Source organism: Corylus avellana, chromosome 4 (genome assembly GCF_965113065.1).
Source record: "Corylus avellana chromosome 4, dhCorAvel1.hap1.2, whole genome shotgun sequence".
In the NCBI taxonomy this organism is placed as follows: domain Eukaryota; kingdom Viridiplantae; phylum Streptophyta; class Magnoliopsida; order Fagales; family Betulaceae; genus Corylus; species Corylus avellana.
In genome coordinates, this window is record NC_142493.1 from 9374399 (window position 1) to 9400228 (window position 25830).

General features: G+C 36.1%; 1 protein-coding gene across 3 annotated transcripts; it reads left to right on the forward strand.

The window, feature by feature from the left end:
- Positions 1–12740: 12740 nt before the first annotated feature.
- Positions 12741–25521, forward strand: LOC132177773 (uncharacterized). Of its 3 annotated transcripts, none has more exons than XM_059590223.2 (11): positions 12741–12956; positions 13852–14351; positions 14713–14802; positions 14913–15152; positions 20595–20816; positions 21634–21940; positions 22035–22336; positions 22422–22543; positions 23060–23166; positions 23264–23361; positions 23450–25521. In XM_059590223.2, the coding sequence occupies exons 1-11, from the start codon at positions 12839–12841 to the stop codon at positions 23537–23539; spliced, it is 2196 nt and encodes a 731-aa protein (XP_059446206.2). In that variant the 5' UTR covers positions 12741–12838; the 3' UTR covers positions 23540–25521. The 3 variants fall into 3 exon arrangements, with proteins under 3 accessions (XP_059446206.2, XP_059446207.2, XP_059446205.2); XM_059590224.2 differs by having other exon boundaries at positions 23273–23361; XM_059590222.2 differs by having other exon boundaries at positions 12743–12956; positions 23258–23361.
- The last annotated feature ends 309 nt before the right edge of the window (positions 25522–25830 follow it).

Consider the following 25830-nt stretch of genomic DNA (forward strand, 5'->3'; position numbering starts at 1 on the left):
GGTTAGGAATTCCTTGGCCCACAGCTATTGTTGGACAGGAGGAACATATTGTTTGTAAAACTTCTCTTTAAAGTGCGCCCATGTTATTGGGACACCCTCCCCTAATTGACCTTTCAGGTTGGCCCTTGTGGTCTTTCACCACTTGGATGCTTCACCTTTAAGTTTCAAACCCCCATACTCTACCATCTCTGCATCGGTACACTTAAAGGCTACCATCAACTTCTGTGTTGTTGCAAACCAGTAATCAGCTTCCCTAGGGCCTTCATGCCCTGCAAACACTTGTGAGTTGTGCTTAAAGAAAGTCTTAGAAGGACACCCTTCTCTTCTCCCCTGGCGTTGATTGACCATAATCTCAGCCATATAACGTGCTGCTTCTGCTAAGGAGTGTGCTATCTCAAGAACACCCGGCGGTGGAGGAGGAGGAGGAGATGGAGGTGGTGGAGGCGGTAACCTTTCACAACAATCCTGTTTAATCCTCTGCCTCCCATAACGACGTGGAGGTTGTCTCGGTGGCATCACTCTGCAAGGTTGTGCAAGTCAATGCAGAAGAAACCACATAGACAACAACATATCGCAAATAAGCATATAGAGCAAATCTACGATACGCCCACACAAACAAGACAATCATAATCGCATAAAACTTTGTCCTATTAGATTTTCTTAAAACTTTTAGGATTCCTACAGCTCTGGTGTTATTCTTAAGCAAACACTAGACTCAAATCTATTAACCTAGTTGCTCATGATATAATAGTTACTATGGTAACAAGTTCCCTACAGAACTTGATACCATTCGCTCTGATACCAAATTCTATGACAACCCGCTTGATTAAAACGTGACTAAATATTTTTTTTTCTTCTTCTCCTTCTTCTTTCTTTCTCACGGCTAGCAGCACCTCTCTCTCTCTCTCTCTCTCTCTCTCTCTCACAATCTACAGCTCTTTTTCTCTCAATCTAGGCCGTATGTGTTTGTGTGTGGAAGGAGAAAGAGTGAGACAATGGGAGAATGAGGAAAAGGGGGGGGGGGGGTGCTGTGCGTGAGATGGGGTGAGGGGGAAAAGAAAGAAAGGAGAAAAGAAAGAGAGGATAGGGGGCTGCTACATGTGGGACCCACCAAAAAGGCTTGCCTTTTTGCATTTTTTTTAAAAAAACTAAGGGGATAAGGTATCTCCAATGGCCAATGACAAATTGACATGTGGCATGGGATAAGATTCTCTTTCTATTTTAAAGCCCCAACTATTTAGAATTGCAAGATTTGCCCCCACTACCTTTAATTCATCTTTCTTAATTTTATATTTTACCCATACCATTTATTTCAACTACAATTTACCCATACATATAATTATTTACCACACTAGGAATTATTATCCTAATATCGTTAACCCATTTTATTTATTGATCAATTGTCACACTAACATTATCATTAGTTAATCTCTTTATCAATTAAAACTTACATTACATAAATATATCATCGTTAAATAATATTGTTATTATATTATTATCTCCCAAATATTATTATTATTATATCTATTATTCTAAATCATCTCATGTGCAATTTATCACATTAATTAATTTAGATTACTATGAAGTTATTAATAATAAACTTAATAATTATCTTGGACGTTACAATGGGGGCTTACCAATTAATAAAAGGGAATGATTTAATAGTAGACACGCGTCTTTGAGGTCAATTGTGGAACGCGCATTCGGAGTGTTGAAGAACCGTTTTCCCGTCCTAAGGAAATGCCTCTGTACCCAATCTGGTATCAGCGATTGTTTGTAATTGCTTGTTGTACAATACACAACTTTATTCGAAAACATTTTAAAGTGGAAGACAAATTATTTAAGAAAGCTCTAAAAGGTTTGAACTCGTGGGTTGATGTTACCGTGCTACAACAAGGGGTAATGGTCCCATATATATCACGTGGGTTACAACCAAATTAATCAAGCGACAACACGAGATATATGAGAAAAAATTCGAGATGCACTGGCCCATTATATATGGGAACATGACAGTTTCGAAGAGTAATGGGTATGGACAATGGAGTGGATGCCATTTTGGTATTTTGTGTTGGCCATTGTCAGCTTGTTAGATTTCGTTGTTGTTTTGTAATGTGCCCTATGGTGCATTTTGGTACGTAATTCGTATTTTGGATGACTGATAGTATGTGTGAAAGTGGCACTTTCAATTATTACATTTGAAAAGTAGTGGACATGTATACGACGTTTGATATCATGCATATTGTTTGTATTGGAAGTTAGTTGAATTTGCAATGGTTGGTTTGTTTGTTGTTTAGTTATTATTTTTAATATAATCATTTGGTGTTTTTGAAATTACACTACTTGTGATATTTGTTTAGCCGTTTTGTAGATTATAATATATCGCACGATGCACATCTCACTGCAAAGGATTGTTTGGATGTATTAGGCTGATCTTAACAATAAAGAATAATAATAAGTACCAAACAAAAATGACCAACTGCTTAATTGTAACTGCATACTTAATTACAATAACGGTAATCTCACAACTGGAATACATATAGTTATATAAATTTTAACATATATTTACAGATTAATTTACAAGGACCCAAAAAATGATGAAATATAACCGCAAGATGCTACCAAACCTAACTTTAACTGCCTAATGATTGTGTCTTTGCTACAAAGTTTAACAGTCATCATTGTATTTTTTGCAGTAAGCTCAGGCAAAATCTCGCAATAGATTTGACATGATGGGTCGTCATACCACTCGAAAAATTTGCAGTATGGTTCTCCCTGGCATATTTTGGACATCCAAAGTATCTTCTACCATGGTTTTTTTCGGACCGTAACGTTTTCATATATGAGGTCAAGCCACAAAAGCATTGTCTGGGTTCACTGTGATTGTGTATGGAAGAGGTCGATGAGTTGTCGAACACCTAGCAAATCGGTAATATAAAAAATTATCTACTTACAACTTGATAGAGATGCAATTACTAGGCTCATGTACAATCAGTACGTAAGATAACGAAAATTAACCCACTAACCTTTGTAGCAGATTTAGTTTGGGTAGATGGCCGTATTGGGTGTTTCGAGCTCTCGTGACTCATAATGCTACACATAATGTTAAATTCATTGGCAAAATCAGAATTGTAGTTCAGATGTGTTAAAAAAAAAAAATGATTGTTCAGTTTGTTAAATTTTTTGCAATTATAACTACATAGATAAATAAGCATTTGAACAAAAATGATCTATCATTCGAAGAGATGCGAAATAACTAATGGTTACTGCCAAAGAAGTAACGATTACTGTTGTGTTCGGCAAGAAATATAATTGCAAAATTTTCATACGTAGGTTACACAATTAATATCATGAAGCAAGTTTAATTTGTTAATGGCTTCTCTTTTAACTTTATATCCAGAAATTGGCTTGTCAATCGGTTAAACCATTATTTAGCAATCTATTTACATGGTAAGAATCACAACCCAAATTGTTGATCAGCACTTATCATCAACCCAACATGGATTGCAATCAACAACAAAAATAAATAAGTTAAAAACACCAATAAATAATGGGCCACTAAGCCTTAATATAAACACTAATTTATACACAAATCCTACTTATCAACACCAATTTATGTTACTAACCTCGTCGGATAGTCAGTCAGAGAGTGATTAAATCCATTTCATGGTTAAAAATATTTGTACGAGAGGCATCATTACACAAAATAAGCACGTTTACAAAGCAAGATACAAAGCACTAGCTTGAGATAGCCACCATAATAAGAAAAGAATACAAGTTTCAAAGACAACAATAATGATCAACCAACCCGTGTCATATTTTTTTTTTTTTTACATACTACTATACCTCCTACGAGACAAATATCTACCTGTAGTGACATGTATTTAAGCCCAATTGAAAGAGTAGACCGAAAACCTATAATCACATCTGTTAATATGTTAATGGCTTTTCTTTTCACTTTATATCCAGAAAATTGGCTTGTCAATCGGTTAAACCATTATTTAGCAATCTATTTAGATGGCAAGAATCACTACCCAAATCATTGATCATCACTTATCACCAACCCAACACGGATTGCGATCAACAACAAAAATAAATTAGTAAAAAGCACCAATAAATAATGGGCCACTAAGCCTAAAGATAAACACTAATTTATACACAAATCCACAAATCCTACATATCAACACCAATTTATGCTACTAACCTCGTCGCACAGTCGGTCAGAAAACATGGTGCACCCACAGAGAAGGTGGGTTCAAAGAAGAAGAAGACGATGGGTTCAGTTGGCTAGGTTGTGTTTGTGGGTTGGGGGGTGGATTAACGTACAGAGGAAGATGAAGAAGAAGAAGGAGTTTGGAGAAGAAGAAGAAGAAGAAGGTAACGCTCCTGGGTCTGTGTATAGAGAAAGAGGAAGGATTTTGGGGATGGAAAGATGGGTATTCTGGTTTGGGTCGGTGTATAGAGGAAGGAGGAGTTTGAGAGAATGAAAATGCGTGGAGGTGGTTTCAAAAATGTGGGAGAAGTTTCAGCTATGCGAAGGAAGAAGAAGTTTTAGGGTTTTGTTTTGTTTTGTTTTTTTTTTGTTTTTTTTTTTTTTTTGTCGTTGAAAATGAGTGGAGTTATGTGGTGGTTAGGTTAGATGGGTGGTTGGGTTAATGGGATGGAACCATGTGAATAATATTTGGAGAAGAGTGCTGCAGCCTGTGTTAGTGGACCCTATTTCTAACCGGCATTGTAGCTACAATGTCGTTCCTGCTTCAGTGTAGGCCCGATCTGTTGGCAAACACAGCCAAAAAAAATAATAAAAAATTGGGCACCCCCATTTGCCTGGGTGGCCAGCAACCCCCTTGGGACATCTGGCCACCCCCAATTCGGCCATTTGGGAGTGGGCGTTTGGGGGTGGCCAAGTGGCCAAAGGGGGCGGTCGGCCACCCCTCATGGCTAGTGGGGGTGGCTCGCCACCCTCAACCCTGCCTTTTGGGGTGGTCATAGCCACCACCCTTTGGCCACTTAGGGGTGGCCCTTTGGGGGAGGTTCTGGCCACCCTCATTTGACCACTTGGGGTGGCTTGGGTGGCCAAGCCACCCCATGGCCAAAGGGGTGGCTATGGCCACTACCAATTTTTTTTTTTTTTTTTTTTTGAGTTTTTTTAATTAAAAAGTAAAATTGTAAAAGCAATTTAGTATTTTTCATTATTTCCGTTAAAGAAAACGGAAATGGTTAACAGATGGGCCACATTAAATTTTTTTAAAACTTTGATGGGGTGCATTGCAATTTTTGAAATATTGGAGGCTAAATTGAAAATTATCTGAAATTTTGGGGGGTAAAGTGTAATTTCCCCTTAAAAAAAAAAAAAAAGGTCCAAGGTGACCCTACCGTGGATCACCTTTTGACCCGTGGGTCAAGCCAAACTCACGCTGGGTCACCATGGGTCTTTTTTAAAAAAAATTTGAAATTAAGAATAAATTTAGAATTTTATATAAAAAAAAAAAAGTGATATAAACGTCATTTTATCACTTTTAACGTTTAAAATCTGACGGAGGGTAGTCAATTGAATCAAATTGAAAGTTCAGTAGATTAAATTAAGAGTTTTTTAAATTTAAGTGGTCTTTTCAAAATATACAGTAGTTTAGGAGTCTAAAGTGTAATTTCTCATTATTATTATTATTACTATAAATGAAGCATCAATCTTTATATAGCAAAAACTCAAGAATTACAATTGCTCTGCACTTACAATATTTTGTATAAAAATTGGACTCGCTGCTAGCCACACTTTATTTAGAGACTGATGGATTGCTTCTTTTGCTAATCAATGAGCTGCTTTGTTCGACTCCTTCCATATGTGTGCAATCTTCAACACTTGAAGACTGTTCAAGTTGACCCTCGTGTCATCTAGCAATTGACCATATTAGCTCCAACACGTTCCCTCATTACGCAAAGCTTGGATTAATTATGAAAAGCTATAATAGCCATGTAACCCATTCTTTAGTCCTCTTTTCTAAGTAATGCTACAAGTTACTCTTGTGTCTCTTCAATAATGATGTGGCTCTTAAAATCACTATTGAACTTATGATGATCATTATTGAATTTTGATTAAATTGTGTTTTTAAAAGTCACCTCATTATTAGAGGAACACAAAAGAGACTTGCAGAATTACTCATATTTTCCTAACCCACTCTTTGATCCTTATTAATTAACCCTCTTGTAGTATTATCATAAGACAAGTGGGTGTGCTCTCCGTACTATATTCTTTGTTTTATAAGAAATTAAGACGTATATAAAAAAGTGTAAGGCTCTCCCGATACATAGGAAATATACATGAAAGAAACACCTAACAAAGAGGAGAAAAAAGAATAAATAAATTATGAAAATTAAGCACAAAAGGAGATACAAAAACCGTTGTCTTAAGATAAAGAATTTAAAAGAAAAAAAAAATATATATATATATATATATAAAAGCTCCTCCAACGTTCATTCGCGATTTTCAAAACTCTTATCATTCATTTCAATCTAAATACAGGTAATTAAAAGTCATATTAGGTACCATAATTTTAACCCTGGAAACTGGTTTGTGCACGGCAGGGCGGACTGGTCGGGTTGGGTGGTTTTGGCCCACCTCTATCTAACACACCGAACAATGTTAAACAAATTTCAGGTCTCAAGGTTATGCTCTTAATACAAGAACCATCAACAGTTTACCTTAATAGTTAATACAATCATAAAATAAATGGGTAACTTCACTTTAGATCTCTGAATTACCATGCGATTTGACAAGCCCTTCAAACTTCAAAACTTCTCAATTTGAACCTATAAACTTTCAATTGCAACATAGAGACTGAAACTACATTTCATATTTTGTGGCAATGTCTATCGGCTATGGACGTATGGAGTGTAGGGAATGCAAAATTTCAGAAGAGTTCTTATGCTGGGCCAAATTTCCTGCAAGTCGTTGAAGGTATGTTCCGGAAGTGCAGTATTACGGAATCCCAACAATTCGTGGGAGTAGCTTGAAGGATATGGCATAGGCGAAATGAGTTGGTTCATGGAGCTTTGTTTATGCACCCAAACACTGTTCTACAGCAAGCTTTACAAGCTTCTAAGGACTTCAAAAACTCTCAATTGGGGTTGCTTCGTGAGAGCTCCCCTCCTGACCCCAGTAATTCTCTCAAATGGCAAGCTTCTTCCTATTGATGGTTCAAGGTGAACTGGGATGCAGGAGTTGACAGGAGGAATGGGAGGCTGGGCCTAGGGGCAGTTGTTCATGACCATTAGGGGAATTTGTGTGCTGCGAAAAGCCTGTCACACCCAGGTTTTTTGGATCCCATATCAGCGAAAGCTTTGGCTGCGTTAATGGCCATTAACCTGTGCAAAGAATTGGGGATCCAAAAACTGGTAATGGAGAGTGATGCAAAGGTGCTAGTGGATACAGTGAATTCTAAGGAAATGGATGAGAGAAGTAGAGGTCACTTAGTGGCTGACGTAAAAGATTGCTGCCCATGTTTTAGCTAGGAGTAATGATTCAAGTTACGCGGCGTGCGTGAACAGTAATGTGGGGTATTGATCCCCTAGATTGTATTCGATTGATTATTGAGGCAGAATGTAATGTTCCTGCCTTCCCTCATTTGATATAATGATATTGCAATGAGTTTCAAAAAAGAAAAAATTTGAACTCCTCCGTCAAATTTTAAATGTTAGAAGTGAGACAATAACGTTTATACTCCTTATTTTTTTATAAAGTTCCAAATTTACCCTTAATTTCAAATTAATTTGTTTTTTTAAAAAAATTATTTATATATATATATAAAAAAAAATCACAAGGTGACCCACGGTTGGGCCACCTCGTGACCCTTTTTTTTCTTCAAAGTTTTTTTTTCTTTCAATTTTTTTTAATAAGAAGAAAATTGAAGGGTAATTTTATCTTTTTAAGGGTTTTAACGGCAAAAATTGAACTAGGGGTAAATTGATTGCAATTAAAAGTTCAAGGGTTCAAATTGAAATGTTTTGAAGTTCGGGAAACTTGTTAAATCGCATGATAATTTAGAAGTCTAAAATAAAGTTATTCCTGAAATAAAAATATCACGTGTTTGTATTCATTTAAAACATTAAATGAATACATAAAATCATAAACTTGTAAATTAAAATCAAAACCTTTATTTTAAAATCATCAAACGACGAGAAACATAGAATATCAATTTTCTTTCTTTGAAAACAAATCATCTTGTCATAAAAACACAACCCGAACTTTAAATGACATGCCTACGACAAAAATACAACATGAAACTAAAAGGATTATAGGTTTAGAAGAGAAATACATAAAAAAATATAAAATAATAAAAAATAATAAAAAATAAAATAAAAAAATAAAATAAAATAAAAAACATAGAAGTTGTAGGCTTTGCCTTGCAAAAACGGATTGAAATAACACAAATATGACTTTGGAATCGATAGAGAGCGTTAGTTTCGGGCTTCTCTCATGTCTCCCCTTCACTCTCATGCTTTTGTAGGTTGTATTTTCAAACTAATGCAGTCTCATAGGGTTTGTGGGGTTATAAATAAGTTAAATGTCGAGTTCCTAAGGTTTTGGGCGCTTAAAAATGAGTTTTTGTCACATTATGATTGATTCTGAAAAGTGATGGATCGTCCTCCCTTCCTCTCTCTCTCTCTCTCTCTATTTAAAAAAAAAAAAAGAAAAAGAAAAAGAAAAAACCAACCAAATCAGTATTGAAAATAAACTTTGTTTTGAAAGCACATTTATTTTTAAAGGGTTCGCATTTTTAAAAGGATATTATTTTGCGAAGTGCTACAACAAGGACAAAGTTTTCCTCAAACTCAATCTATAAAAATGATATGTGTCACTTTTTTTAATAACATGTGAAAATTACATGTTTTTTAAATAGTAAGGACAATGCTAAAATAAAATTTATTAAAAATTTATGTGCATCTCATATGCTAATTTTTAGAGGAAAACTTTGTCCCTACAACAAGCTCAATTCATATGGGGTTAAACATTGAAGCCCAACGTTAAGTAGGGTTTACACTCGACAAAATCCAGCCTGCATGGGGTTAACCATCGCAGCCCTAAGTCGAGTAGGGTTACACACTCGACAAGCCTAATCCTTATGGGGTTAAACATTAGAGCTCGAGGTTAAGTATGATTTTTATGCTCGACATGCCCAAATTGAACAAGAATTGGTAGTTCAACATTAGTCTTGAGAAAGGGACTAGTACAATTAAACGACTAATTCAATATAGTTTTCAATTATATGCTTATAAACATAATTTGTATTCTGTACGTTTCTTCTTTATTACTTTACCAACAAATAAATTGATCTATGTCTATATGTACATGTTTAGATGTTTGAAAGAGAGTATCAAAGCCAGTATCAAGTTCAATTTGATTTTTCAAGTGAAAAGAAAAGTCTGCCTTGTTTAGTTTTCACGGAAAAGAAGTTTTACCTTGACAATTATGCAAATCGCTTCATTGCATTGAATTTTCTAAAATATGTGCAGAAATGCTTTACTTTGGTTTTGAGAAATCGATCAATTTGTGTTTAAATGAATTATAATAAACAAAACAGAGAGAAGTTTAACAAATAAAAAATGGGCTCATGTCACACATGTTGGAAATAATTTTGGATGGTGCACAAATTCTCATTGATATAAAATCATTACAATCTAAAAATTAACAATAAAATAAATAAAATACAAGAGATGAAAAGTAGAGTATGGAAAGATCTCACAATGTGCTATAGAATCCGCAAGAGCGTTGTCCTTAAAGGTTGATTCGTGCCTCCCGGAGTGTATAACTCGGTGCGATCGGATCCTTTGACACGCAACCTCCTAGGATTAGACTATAGCATCTATCTTCGTTAAGGACGCACTTCCAATAACAAAGAGTAATAGAACAACCCTTTGATTTGCTTGATGAAAAGCCACATAGAGAAAAAAAAAAAAAAAAAAAAAAAAAACACCGAATAAAAGACACTATGTGGACTTTTATTTTATGGGCAAAAACTAGATAAAGATGCCACCAAAAATTGGATCTAAATATATAACTGTTTTTTTTTTCTCTTTAAAAAGAACGCACCAAACCATAACAAAAGTAGTCTTTTTATATTACTATTTTGCTAGAAAGTGTCAACTTAAGTTTTGGTAAAACTTGAAAGAAATTTAATTCCAAGCGTACTAAACAGTCAAAACGGTTGAAGATAAAAACCATTAAACTTCACCAATAGAGAAAATCATTTGGTCAAAAAAGAAAGATAATTAATGGCCAACGGATACAAACGGAAAACCAAAATCAATGAGTTAATGACCAAATGTCATAACATAAAAAATGGAAAATATTTGTTAATGATCAAATGATCAATTGCCATAAAAACTTGACAATTAATTCCAACGTTCAAAACTGTAAAATGGAATAAAGACTCATGGATAATTTATATAGTCAAATGGCAAAATAATTTCAAGTAATAGTAATAAAACTATTAATAACCAATGGCTGAAAAATTAAAGAGTTGAAAACAAATGTTTGTAACACACAATTACAACAACACACACAATATTAGTTGAGTGCACCGGGGTTGTGGCCATCCATGGGTTCTATGGGGTGGTCGCGAGGCTGTCGGGAGTTGTCTCGCCACTCTCAGCCGTTTTTGTGGGTGGCCGGTTACCAACTTTATTTTTTATTTTTAATATGAGTTGAAAAAAAAAAAAAAATAGCATGCGGCTTTTAGTAATTTTGATTAAATTCTGAGAGTATTCACAATGGCTTAGCTATTTCTTACTTTTAATATGAGTTGAAAAAAAAAAAAAAAAATAGCATGCGGCTTTTAGTAATTTTGATTAAATTCTGAGAGTACTCACAATGGCTTAGCTATTTCTTACTTTTATTTAAAATAGATAAGCAAAACACAAAAAAACCCTTTACATTGGATTATGCATCTCAAAGGCAAAATAAATTTGTTTTTTTTGCATTTGTGAACAATTCACCGCTACATGTAGGCGTCACGGTTCACATATCCATCTCATTAATATACTATTTCTCTCTTTACATCTCTATTTTCTCAAAAAAATTTTCTACCATTTCTCTTCTATATCTCTCTTTTCCCAAAATTTTATCATATTATTTCTCTTTCCACATATCTTTTTCCAAAAGTTGAAAAATATGATCTTTAGGAAAAATGCAATCCTTATAAAAAAATAAAAAAATAAAATTTAAATGATATAGATAAAAAAAATAGATAATCAGATGTATGATGTCTTTTAAAACTCATTAGCTAAACTAGATAAAGTGGGTTTTGATTAGCAATTTTGTATAAAAATATAGGAGGAATGCTACAAGTCCATCTTGTGTCCCTCTCGAGTCACTCTAAGAATGATGTGGCTATTAAAATCACTATTGGACTTATAATTGATCATTATTGAATTTTGATCAAATTGTGATTTTAATAATCACATCATTCTTAGAGGGACTCAAGAGGGACACAAGAATGACTTATAGAATTACTCAAAATGTAAGGGTGTTCAACTGACCCGCCAACCAAAAACCGCAAACCGATTTAGTAGTCAGTTATTAAAAACTACTAACTGATTTGGTAGTCAGTTATTAAAAACCGCTAATCGACTAGGACGGTTGCAGTTAGCGGTTTTAGAGGTAGGGAAAGACGGTCATAATCGATAATCCCCTTTATTTATATATAATAATATAAATATATATTAAATATTTATATTTATAAATATAAATATTTATTATATTTATATTTGCTTTGCTTTCCATTTGGTTTGTATTTCGTAATATGTATCTAGATTTGAGATTTGTCTTTTTAATTTTTTCATTTGAATTTGGATTAATGGATTTGGGCTATGTTTTTTTAGCCATGTTTTTGGGCTAGAATTTATTTGGCCATTTTTTTTTTTTGGGAACATTTTGGCCTTAAACCCTTTAAATAAGACTAAAAAATAGCAAATTAAAGGCCCAAAACACTTAAAAAGCCCAAAAACCCATTTAAAAATAAAGCGGTTATAACCGGTTATTGGATTGAATAGTCGCTAACTGTCGGTTATAACCGCGTTGCGGTAATTAAAAACCAATAATCACCCAAGTTGGTTGCCTTTAGGGACCATGACGATTATTAAAAACTAATAATCGCCCAATTCGATTGCCTTTGGGGACCCTGAACAATACATTATTTGGAGATCATCAAGTTGGAAAACTATGTTCGCGACAGTGTGACCACCTTTCTATTTTTTTTTTTTTTTGACATGTCCGCACAAAAAAGAGGAGGATGATTCAAACTACCTCTTGAGGACGACCACCTCTCTATTTTATTTATATTTGTATGTAACAAGTCAAACTCCACTACCTAAAAATAAGCACATTTTTTTTTCTTCAAAATATTAATATATAAAAGTTAATAATATTTAATTAAAATATGAGGCAAATGGAAGAAATAAAGTTGAAAAAATTTTTATTTTTTATTTTTTTTTACTATGTATGTTATTGCTTTTTTTTTTTTTTTTTTTTTTTTTTTTTTTAATATATATATATATTTTTCCATCAAATCACAAAAGGAAAACCGAACGCCTTCAGATTCACGCAATCTAGTCCCACTCCCCACGACACGGCGACACCCAACAGCCTACCGGCGGGATCGGTGATATTATTATCTAAAACCGCGACCTGTCTGTCTCAGCGCTTCTAAAAATTTACACCCACTGAAAAAAAAAAATAATAATAATAATTTACACCTACCTCACCTGTTCGTCCCTAAAGTGCGCGGTTTCGCTGCATAATTTCCAAAACAAAAAATCACTTGTTTTGTCACTGGAAAAGCCACGGATGCCTCCACGCGCAGTGAAGCGACCCTCCACGGCCACCACCACTCCTCTCAAGAAGAAGCCAGCAATCCGCCCAACCGACGCCGTATCACGCAAACCCTCGGTCCCTCCTACTACAGGTACCACTCTCACTCTGAAAGACCTTAGAGCACAAAGGGTAATAGAGCAAAATAGGGATGGATTTTTGGCTCTGGAGTTTTCATTATCTGTTCAAACAGTAAAAGTTTTCTTAATCAGGGTTAGTCTTTGTCCAAATTTCAGTGGAGTATTTTATTTGAAGGTGGGATTACCGAAATTTATACTGCTTGGTTGCAAAGAAATGTGGAAAGAGAAGTAGATAATTCAGTTTGTATCCCGCCTGAGAAAATAGTTTTCATTCAATGGTCGTTATTTATACTCTGATTGGTTGCTGGAACATTTAAGAGAAACAAATCGATTTACAATGTTTTGAAATTTAACATCTTTATTGTCAACTTTCTACCCAATTGTGCCTAGTGCCTAGTGCTTAGGTTTTTTTTTTTTATTTTTTTATTTTTTTTCTTCAAAGGGGGAAAATGGAATTTCAAAGGGGGTGCCTTGTGCTTAATTGAAATTGCAAGGGGATTCGAACCTTAGACATGATGGAATGCCAACAAGGCCTTATCACTTGAGCCAACCCCTTGGGGGCGCTTTACACGGGTTCGAGGTTTATCCGATAGGGGTGGGTGCACGAAGCGGCCATGTCTTGGAGGGTTCCTCGTCATAAAAAAAAAAGAAAAAAAAAAGGTTGGCAACCATTGAGTTGATCATATGCAAAGCGCCAACAACTAAAGTACTAGCATTCCTGACATATTTTTGTACACTTGCACGCATTATGCATATTTTGATTCTTGGAAAAATATACCTCCAACCTTGATGTCATGGTTTGACTGGAAGCGCATATATGGTTTAGTTGTTGTTTTGTACCTTCTGTTATATAAATGAAAAGAAGGAATTGCTTTTGAGAAAAGGAGACTTATTACCTTGTTGTTTCAGAGAAAAAGGGATCAGAAAGATTGGAGCTTGAAGATGATGAACAGCGGTTTGAAGCAGAAGAGAATGCTGGTGAAAGTTTAGTGATGGAAGAGATTGTGGATGGGAATGAGGAAGATGGGGTAGGGGGAATTGAGGGAGATGACATGATTGAAGAACTTGTTGAAGTTGAGGTGGAGGAAGAAGAGGAAGTGGAGGAAGAGGAAGAGGTGGTTGAGGAGTATGTTGGAGATGAGCATGGAGAAGTACAGGAGTATGAGGAAGAGCATCATGATGTGGTTAAAGAGAGGAGGAAGCGTAAGGAGTTCGAGGTCTTTGTGGGGGGATTGGATCGGGATGCTACAGAGGAAGATCTTAGAAAGGTTTTTTGTCAGGTGGGTATGATCACTGAAGTGAGACTTTTGAAGAACCCAGTAACTCAAAAGAACAAGGGCTTTGCTTTCTTGCGGTTTGCAACTGTTGAGCAGGCTAGACGTGCTATTTATGAGCTGAAGCATCCAGTGGTATTTATTTTTTCTCTTTTATTGTTCCTTGTTTTTCATTCTACTGTAGGTACTATCAAAAAGTATTTTCTGTAATTATTATTATTAGAAAAAGAAAGCAGGTTCTTTAATGGTTCTAGGAAGCTCCTCTCTCAGTAATATTCTAAGAACTCAACTATTTGCCAATATTTCAGTTTTTGAAATGAAAAAAATTTCTCTATTAAGATGATCCTTTTTTTTTTTTTGTTTGTTTGTGGCGTGCTGATCCATGATGCATTAAATAAAACTCATGCATGGCCGTCATAAAGGACAGTTAAAAAATGAGAGGCTTATTAATTATCAACAAGATGATCACATATGACTTTGAAATTTGAACTGTCAGGTTAATGGGAAGCAATGTGGGGTAGCTCCAAGTCAAGATAGTGACACTCTCTTTGTTGGTAATGTATGCAAGACCTGGGCAAAGGAGGATGTAGGTGTTCTAATTCTGTGCTACCTTTCTGGCTTTGAAGTCACACCTTTTCACTGAATAATCAGGTTCTGTGAGTTTGCTTATGTTGGATGGCTGTTTTTTGATTTCAGCTGAAAGAAAAGCTCGCACATTATGGAGTTTATAAATATGAAGACTTGACACTAGTGGAGGATATGAACAATGAGGGGATGAATCGAGGGTTTGCTTTTTTAGATTTCTCATGTAGGGCAGAAGCCTTGGAAGCCTGCAAGCGATTACAAAAGAGGGATGTTGTGTTTGGTACAGATCGAACAGCAAGGGTTGCATTTGCAGATACATTCATTGAACCAGATGATGAAATTATGGCACATGTATGTATTTCTTTCTTGTCTTAATCTTTTTTGTTGTTGGATCTCACGGAACTAAGAGCACTAAAAGCAGATACCCTAAAACCTTGTTCCCTCCCCTAAATATAGGAGAAATCTTAAAAAACTACAAAAAAGCACCAGTAGGAGATGCCCTATAGATTCCTTAAACCATTGGGTAGCTACAGTGCTACCCAATGGATTATTATAATCCTAAAAAAATCATACGCTCTCTCTTCTCTTACGCTTCCCAATCCCCTATTCTTCCTCTCGCAGCACCCCTACCTCCCTCTTCGCCTCATGCCTCTCTCTCTCTCTCTCTCTCTCTCTCTCTCAAGAACAGAGGATTGAACAAACAAAAAAACGATGAACAAAATCCTCAAAACGTATAAACCACAAAGTTCTCAAAACGCTGAAACACATAAAATCCACAAAATCCCCAAAACGCATAAACCACAAAATGCACAAAATCTTCAACCCAAAAACATTGAATTTTCCACCACCGCCTCAACAATCCTCAAAATGCATATTTGACCACCACCCATTGATCAAATTCACACCCCAAAACTCCACAACTCAAAACCTCCCCAAGATTTCGCTAAGAAGATGAAGATGAGAGAGAGAAGACGGAGAGGGTGGGAGGGAGGGAGGTCTGCTGCTAGTGCTTTAAGAGTTAGTTACACAATTTAGAGCTTCTTCTTCTTTTAAATGTATAAATGTATGTAGGAATATATGTATGTTTACATGTTCGTGTGTGTATGCTCATTTGAATATATTGGATTAATTGTTATTTTGGACCAGTGATTTCAGACATTTTTTTTTTTTTGATAAGTAATGTAAATATTATTGAAAAAGCGCAGAGGGACGCAACCCTAATGCAAAAATATATACAGTAGAAACCCCTACGGAATATACAGAGAGCACATATTCAAGAACTCATCTTTAGTCAGGACAACACTACAATGATGAGCCAACACCCACAAGTGTAGCATAGAGATCATATTCTTCCTCATCCCATCCACCGAACACTCCTTATCTTCAAACATTCGGGCATTGCTCTCCCGCTAAATACACTATGTGATGCACAAAGGAACCATCCTGCAAATGACTTTAGAGATAACCCTACCCCCCAGCTAATTCCAACAAGAAAGCAAGTCAAGGAACCTTTGCGGCATGACCCACTCAATACCGAACAAAGTAAAAACACAGTTCCATAACCGAGTAGCCACTTCACAATGAATTATCAAATGATCTACAGACTCCCCATTCTTCTTACACATACAACACTATTCCACTACTACAATTCTCCTCTTTTGCAAATTCTCATGTGTCAGAATTTTGCTGAGAGCCGCAGTCCACCCAAAAAATGCCACTCGCGATGTCACTTTAGAGTGCTAATTACTCTTCCATGGAAATACCTCACAATCTGGAATGGACAAGGCCTTATAGAACCATTTCACCTCAAACGTACCCTTTTTAGATGAGGACCATTGAATATGGTCTGCATTACTATAAGAAACCTTACAAGAGTACAACAATTCAAAGAAAAATGAGACCACATCCAATTCCCAATCCTTGGCGGAGCGCACAAAAATGACATTCCACTCATCTATCTCATTCCTCCAACTAAAATTATCCTTCACCCACTCTTCTTTGTACCTCGCAATACTAAACAGGGAAGGGAAAGCATGCTTCAACGGTTGATCGTCACACCAAATATCATGCCAAAAGCGAACTTTCAACCCCATCCCCACCTCAAACCTCACACCTTTTGCAAAAGTATCCCAACCTCTTCTAATATGCTTCCACAAACCCACACCATAAGAACCCGACACCTCCTTCGAACACCACCCTCCATCCTGATCTTTATACTTGGCTTTAATGATCTTGTACCAAAGAGCCTCACTCTTTGTCACATATCTCCATAACCATTTCCCCAAGAGAGCTTGATTAAACTTATGTATATTTTGAATGCCAAGACCGCTGGCCCGTAGGGGACGGCATATTTGGTTCCAATTAACAAGATGCAAGTTTTGTTCATCTCCCATTCCTCCCCATAGGAAATCTCTTTGAAGTTTCTCAATCCTTTTGACCACACTCATAGGAACAAGAAACAAAGATAAAAAATAAGTTGGAAGATTAGACAGCATACTCTTTATAAGAGTTAATCGACCTCCCTTTGATAGATACAATTTCTTCCATCATGCCATACGACGTTCCATCTACTCAAGCACACCATTCCACATAGACGTAGCCTTGTGCGTAGCCCCTAGTGGCAAAACCAGATATTTCATGGGCAAAGCCGCAACACTACACCCAAGAATATTAGCCAAAGCCCCAATGTTGTCCACCTCCCCTATTGCAACAAGTTCTGATTTACCAAGATTAACTCTCAGCCCCGAAACCACCTCAAAGCACAAGAGAATAAGGCATACGTATCGGATTTGCTTAGGATATGCTTCATAGAAATTCAAAGTATCATCAGCAAATAAAGAATGAGAAACCACCAAATCTGAAAAGGCCCTTTCCCCCATAGAGAAACTTGACAATAAACCTTACTCTATTGTCGCATTCACCATCCTGCTCAAAGCCTCCATAACGAACACAAAAAGTAACAGTGACATCGGGTCCCCTTGCCGAATCCCCCGCGAACTATTACAGAAACCTTCTGGCGTTCCATTTACCAAAATGGAGAATTTGACCAATGAAATACACCACTCTATCCAGCCCCTCCATCTCTCTCCGAACCCACATCTTTTTAGAAAGTACAACAAAAAGTCCCAGTTAACCTGGTCATAAGCCTTTTCCAAGTCCAATTTACAAATAACACCTGCCACCCCTGATCTCATACGACCATCCAAACATTCATTAGCAATGAGCACATAATCTAATATTTGTCGCCCACCAATAAAAACTTTTTGAGAGTTAGAGATGATCTTTCCTAAAACAATTTTCATTCTAGTGGCCAAGACCTTGAAAAAAAATTTTATACACCCCTCCCACCAAGCTAATGGGCTGAAAATCCTTCACCTCTATCGCATCCGCCTTCTTTGGAACCAAGGACTCAAACGTTACATTCATTCTCTTCACCAACTGACGTCTTCGATGGAATTTAGAAAAAATAGCCATAACATTATGTTTCACCACAGCCCAACAAGATTGGAAAAATGCCATGGTGAACTTGATTAAAAAAATTGATTATCCATTTTAGGTCTCCAAGAACTTCGCTTAGAATATAAGCTTTGATAGATTACTTTCAGACATTGGCATGCATTTATTACTTTTTGGTTCCTTGAACTTGTTTCAGTATTTTTTTTTTCTTCATGTAATTCTTATGTTCTTTGTTTCTTTGGTGTGAAGATATCTGATACTGATCTCTTACATTTTATTGTGCTTATAGTATGTGAAACACTCAGAGTTGCATGGTTTAAGTCACATAATTCTGGTGTATGCTTTGTGCTGATGATAGATTGTTGAGGATTATAAGATGGCAGGACTGTTTTGGCCTAAATTTTTCATATTTTGCCGTCAAACAGATGATCTAGCAAGCGTGGGCTCCTATGATGGACCCTCCTTGCATCTTATTTGTTGGTGAGCTTGTCTATACAGAGAGAACTTGTTTTTGGAAGGTACTAAATCACTGAAAAGCTCAAAAAGGTTTGTAATGATTTCTGTTAAAAGATCAAGGCACCCTTGATCTCAAAGGCCTCATGGAGCCTAGGTGCAAAGTGCAAAGCAGCTATGTGAATTTGATCAACTTAAAGTGCACAGTTTTGAAATGCAATATATAATTAATTCCAATAATGATTCCTAGTACACATTAAAACATTTAGAAAAATCAATAAAACATTTGAGGGGCTATGATTGAGCAAGTTAAAGGGTTATCCTATTCTGTTTCTCTGAACTTTGAAGCCAGGTTCAGTATTTGTGTGTTTTTTTTCTGTTTTTGGTGTTTCTCTTATAAACTTCCTACGTGTTAGGGTTTCTCCCCTTGTTTTGCCTTTACCTTATATAAAGGGGAAAAAAAAATGAAGCCTGCATTTCTTCACAAGGTCAGAATTCCTCCACCCTCCTTATATGGAAAGTTCTGACCTCGGTGTGACACTTCTTGGATGACACCCATAAACATCTTACCCTCACCAACCTTGCAGAGTTCACTAACATATGGCATATCCATAAAAGAAACTAATCGCTACAACTTCCAATGTTGGATTCCATAAGGAATCTTGGACACCGTAGGTGCAACTGGCATTTCCATATAATCTGCCATTATCACTTTCCCATGCAATGCTATATTACACACTTCTGGGAACATGCATTTCTAAGGAGTTCCCATATACCAGACATCGTGCCAAAAGCAGAGCCGATTTTTGTCTTTTGTATAAAATCCGGTGAATAAGTAACGAAGAAACAATTTTGAATGAGCTGGTGGTGCTTTATTTTAGTTTCTTTCTAATCTATGGAAGTGTTTGGTGTATGCTAATGCAGAAAATATTAATGGTAATATTTCCTTCCACTGAGTTGGAAAATGACTCCAGGTGCTCTTGGAGTAGAAAAAGTGCAAGGTAAATGCACCAAATATCTAAGGCAATTGTCATAATCAGTGGTGAGATGTAAGTGAAGAGGTGTTATCTGATTTTTATGATGTCAAAAAGAAATCTTCTTGGCAAGTGCTTTATTCAACTGGTTGCATTAGTGCCTACATCAGTGCATGGAAACAATAAAAACTAGGTTTCGGTGTAATTATAGATAGCAACTGAATCTCAATAGGTTTTTTGGAATGTATTTTTTTTATTTTTTTTGATGAATAACTTCCATTATCAACAACGTAGCTCTTTGCAAAGAAACTTTAGTAGAGCTAAAGCAACTATAACCCCTATACAAACCTACCCAGTGAACCAACAACTTCCATTATCAACAACTTAGCTCTTTGCAAAGAAACTTTGCCTCAGTGCCTGATACACATGCATGATATTGAACGTGTTATCTGTAATAGATTAGTAGGGGTTGCACCTTTTCCTTTTTTTTGGCTGTCATTTTATCTTCTCCTATGTTGCGTATGCATGAATAGAAGAATTCTTTGGATTGGGGAAAATTATCTTCTACCCTTTCTGAAAGTCTTCTAAATACGTAGTAAGTTTAAGTTTCATACTCATGTTGTTTGGTTTTGATTCACAAATTTGAGTTCACTCTTATCCCATTTTAAAGTAGTCATGTACTCACTGAATTCGCTATGATACCATGACATTGCAGTTTGTCCCATCTTTTGGCAACCTTTATTGGAATCTATCTGTAGTTTATGCTCTTGTTAATGATCATACTTTACTCTGATGAGAAACAATAACATGACAGCTTTTTGTTGTTATGATCTAAAACTAGAAATGTTTCTAATGATTATGTTGAAGCTTTTAGCAGTGGTTATAACAGATTTGTCTTTCTCTTTTCCAGGTAAGGACAGTATTCCTTGATGGTTTGCCTCCTGCTTGGGATGAGGATCGCGTCAGGATTCATCTTAAAAAGTTTGGGAAGATTGTGAAGGTGGAACTTGCTCGGAATATGCCAGCTGCTAAAAGAACTGATTTTGGTTTTATAACATTTGACTCTCATACTGATGCGGTGGCTTGTGTTGATGGTGTTAATAATGCTGAACTTGGTGAAGGAGATAGGAAGGTATGCTGCGGCTTGTTTTTTAATCATGTTTGCTTGATCTTTAAGCATTCTTGTGGCAATTATGATATTTTGTACAGTCATGTTGTAGAAAATGTATACGCTTATATTCTCTCTAACATCATAAAGAAACATAATTAAGTTTCCAGTGATAAAAGGTAGAAGGTATCTGAAAAGGGGAAAATATGTAGATGTAAACATGATTTTTATTCGTGCTTCTATAATATCTTTTCAAATCAAGCATAGGAAACATAATTAGGACATCTACTGGAATCCACCAGAGTTGTCAAGTTAATTGAATATTGTTTTTTTTTTTTTTTTTTTTTGGGGGGGGGGGGGGGGTGTTGGGTTGTGGGGGACTTTGAAATGTTAGATCGTGATCTTCCTTAATGTAAGTGGTGAGGGACATGGCTGCTATCTGGAAAGTAAGTAAATAAATTTAACTGCTTAGAAAGAGTGAGATAGAAGATCATGAGGTTCCATAGTTATGTAGTTTTTCTGACTTCTTGGACAATTTTTTTTTTTTTTTTTTTTTTTTTCTAATTGGGGGTTCTCTTGTATATTTTCCCTGTACTAGGGTTGTGCCCGCTATGCGCTTTTCTAATGAGATTGAATTGCTAAAAAAAAGTAATGTAGCTGTAGCTGTGAGTATTTTACATTCTAATCTTATACTTTTATTTTACTTCTGAATTTTGTAACATTCTTTCACAGTTATTCATCTTGATTACCAGTAATACTGAATTGGCATTTATCCATATTCACTGGCAAGCTAGACTCCACATACTGTAGGTTCACAAAGATATATTGCAATGTTTTTCAGTTAAAGGTACGGGCAAGATTGTCTAGGCCACGCCAGAGAGGTAAGTCAGCTAGACAGGCTCGAGGAGGCTTTGTTGTTGCACATGGCAGTGGTCGGGGTGGCAGGGATCCCTGGGGCTCTATTAGTTCTCGCATTGATCCTAGCAGGTCTATAGATCATGGTGGGAGAAGCATTCGAAGTCGTGGCCTGATTGATGGTGGCCCTAACCGATCATATGGTTCAAGAGACAGAGATGCAGTACCGTACGGAGTTAGGAGTGGACGACAATTTTCTTCACCAGAGAAATCGTATAGTAGCAGGTCCAGTGGTATGATGTTACTGTCTGTAATCATAGCACTTCTAGTATTTTGCTTCCCCCTTTTCCCCCTGGTTTATTCCTGTCTCTTTTGTGACAATTCAAGGTTATGGAAAGACCAGCTCAAAGAGGGACTACATCCTGGAAGATGAATTATTACCCAGGCCATCTGATTATGGGAGAGTTCCTATCGATAGACACTCTTATAGAGATGCTTACCCTTCACGTGGATCTGGGTATTTGGGAAGTCCTCCAAGGAAAGTTTCTCGTGCTGCTGCTCGTAGACCATCTCCTCCTTATGATGATTATGACTATGGCAGATACGTGGAACGACCCTCAAACTATCGTGACAGTCATATCAGTGATTACAGTGCTAATCCCAGCTCAAAGCGACCCCATTCTACAATTGTCAGTTATCTTTTTGAAAGTCTCTTTACGCTTGCTGCTGTATTTCCTCATCTTTTCTTAATTAAGTATAACCCTGGTTTTTTAGGAGGAAGTTCACCCTCGATATGCTGAAGCTTCAATCAGGCAATCACGAGATTGTTATGATTATGGAGGAAGCAGTTCTGACTTGCCTTACAGTGATAAGTCTTATGGAAGTAACTCTACAAGGTTGTCTGTTGCTTGGGTGCTTTACCTTTCTTCTTTTCTGGCCTACCATCTATTACTTTTGTCATTGTTGTTTACGTTATTGTTATTATTCCCTCCGTCCTGCAACTAGTCTCTCTTCTTATTTAGTTTGTCCCCTAGTAAGTGGTAATTTTGAAAAGTCAATGGTATCATTTATATCACTTCCCCAAAATGCCCCTCATTGTATTATAACATCAAATCTAAAGGAGTGGTGCAAGATGGCATTGGCGCATTTTCCTTTTTATTTTATGTTATTTTATTTATTTATTTTTTTCTCACTTAAATAACTTTCAATCTTTTATTATTTAATTTTTTTTAGAGTTCAACAAAATTTAGTTTATTTACAAAACATTAATTTATTTCTCCTTAATAATTGATGTTCTCAAACCTGATTGTCATTTTGGGACAGAGCAAGTGTTGCTATTTTTCCCATCCTCATCCTCATCATCATCATTATTTTTGCTTTTTGTTTGGCTGATTTTGTAGCTATTTTGTTAGGCTGGGACGTGGGTCTCGTCTTGTGTACGATGAAGGAAGTCGGAGATCTGCAGGGCATTCTCGTGGACTGTATGACACAAAAACATCAACTATTGGGTACAGAAGAGGTAATTCAAAACAGGCACACAACACACGTATGCATATAAATATATCATTCTTCATCTGCTTGCTAGTTATATATTGGATATTGTTTCATAGATTCAGTTCTAACAGACGAGATTAGTAGAAGAGATGCAGAAAGGGTGTATTCCAGATATGGAAGGGACTATATGTCTAGGGATTATGCGCCTTCTCAATCAGATGTATGGTTTATTGTTCTTGAAATTATTATTTTGCAATGATTTGTAGGTTTAGAAATTTTTTCTTTGGCTAACATGATTATATTTGCAGCTAGGTGCAGGTCCATACCCATCTGATTACTCCACCCGTCAATTGGATGACAACTACATAAGTGGCAGAAGTTCTGGCTCATATTATTAAGGTGAGTTTATGTGTGGTTTTCTTTAAGACCTTGTATGAATTTTATTCAGCCAAAAAAAGGACCTTGTATGGATGTGTATCAAATAGCACATTTTGCGTCTATAAACTAGCCTCTCAAGTTGGAGTGCTCCTTTGGGGGTTGATTTAGTGGTTATCTTGGAGACTCGCTGCATCATTACCAGAATGAGTTTGGTGTTGAGAGTAAGGCTTCTCATTACTTGAAGACCTTCAGAGAAAATGTTTGCCTTGTCCAATTTATCATATGTATTCTGAAGTTAATCTACTAAGAAATTGGTATTAAGAGAGGAAGGTTTGAGGATGAGATCTGCAGTGGTAAGCTATTTAGAGGATATATGAAAATTACAATGTCTTTGGCCCTTGGTTAACAAATGAAAAGGGAGAGGATGAGAGACTATGGACTTGTTATGTACAAAATTGAAGCTCATGCTGCTGATTCTTCTGTTTGGCATTGCCCAAGTAGGTGGGTAAATTAAAGTGTTATAAAACAGCAGCACATGCTGTTAATATTGTTTATGGTCTTGAATATTTTGTGGAACTCCAGTTATAAGCTTCATGGAATGCTTTGTGATGGATAACAAATTATGGTCTTGAGTTAGTAAAACAATTGAAGTGGGGTGGGATGATGAGTATCTAAAATGACTGTGGGGGAAGTTATCCCCTAAGAGTTTTCTATACATTTAATGTACTTCCATTTACACACACCTGGATTAATGATGGAATCTCAAAGAAGTTGATTTACTTTATATATTAGGTGGACTTGCATTGCACAGGGCTTTCCATAACTGAAGAGTTATTTGACCAGTAAAGCTTGTGAATGATTGTACTGAGATCAAATGGTTATTGATTAAATTTGCTTAAGAAGTTTGCTTCAAATTACAAATGGGAGCTGCGGCTTCTGGACTTTGGGTTCTGATTGTTGTGAAAGACAATTATTTTCAGCTAATTCACTATAAAGAACACATGCATTTTGACATAAGTTATCTAGTACTTCGGTAGCTTATGAACTTTTAAGAAATTAGTCTTTTGGTGATTCAAAGGAATAAATACTCGGATAGCTACTGCATTTTTGTGATTGCCTAGAAGTGCAGTAATTTTTGGAGAAACAAAACATGATTTATCCAGGACCATGGATCTGACACCAGTAAAATACTTTCAGAAAATTTTCTATGGTTCTGCTCAGCTAGGTTTTGACCGATTTCAGTGGTATCAACATTTGCTTTTAGTAATCTCCACTCTTCATGATATACTTATTTTGTGGAGATCTAGGATTATGGGTATGTTCATTGGAGCTTGACAAAAATAATTAAAGAAACAAACGATAGAGAGTTAACATACTGAAGTGTTATGGTGAGTTGTGAACACCTGATTGATCATGATGGTAAATCCCTAATGTGATGGTCACATTGATAGAGTTGTTCCTTGCATTAGCGAGTATAGTTTATGAGCACTATGTTGCTCTCAAATCTGAAGGGCTTAAAAACTCTGGCAGTCATTTGAATCTTTGATGCATATGAGTTTGAAAATAAGGTCACATTGATAGGATGACTTATTGATGGCAAGAACCATATTAATCCCTGCTGGGGACATCAGTTTGAGAAAGTGACTATTCCGCTCAATCCCCATGCTGCAGTTCCCTCCGGTCTGTTCCCGGGTTGGGTTAGGGGAACGTCCGAGCGATTGTCTTCGTGGATCCAAACGTGCTCAATTTCTCTAAGGGGCTGGTTGCTCCTTGTATGAGATTCAAAATACATGGTAGTGCCAAAATCATTGGGAGATTGATTTCGGCAGGGATTATTTTCTAGGAGATAAATCTACAAATTTTATAATTCTTGGTGGCTTCTTATGGATATCGAACAACTGAGTAGCTTTTCCAGGGAGAGTTGTAGCCTGTAAATTCACAAATTGCACCTTAAACTTTTCTGTAGCTATTTTCTAAATGTCTATCTGGTTGATATTGTGCTCGTGTTCTTGTTGATATGATCCCTAGTTATGATACATGTTATGAGAATGGGTGGGATTTTACCGTTGCAGGTTTAGCATAGAAACTTGGTGTTGCACAAAAAATGATTGCTTTTTTACTGGCCTGATCCATGTTATGTTCGATTGAGGGCAAAAAAAAGAGCCTGTAATTGGAAAATTGAATAAGTTTTAATCTCATTTGAAACTTTTTTTTTTTATTATTATATTTTTTTTTTATGTAATCGAGTATGAACAAACATTTAATTAATAATGTTTTGAGTTAAACTGCATTTATTAACTCAAAAATGTCT

Coding starts and splice junctions, on each gene's coding strand:
- LOC132177773 (XM_059590222.2), top strand. CDS start 12,839: ATGCCTCCACGCGCAGTGAAGCGACCCTCCACGGCCACCACCACTCCT. Junction 14,803..14,912: donor AGACCTGGGCAAAGGAGGAT/GTAGGTGTTCTA, acceptor TTTTGATTTCAG/CTGAAAGAAAAGCTCGCACA. Junction 20,817..21,633: donor TTGGTGAAGGAGATAGGAAG/GTATGCTGCGGC, acceptor AATGTTTTTCAG/TTAAAGGTACGGGCAAGATT.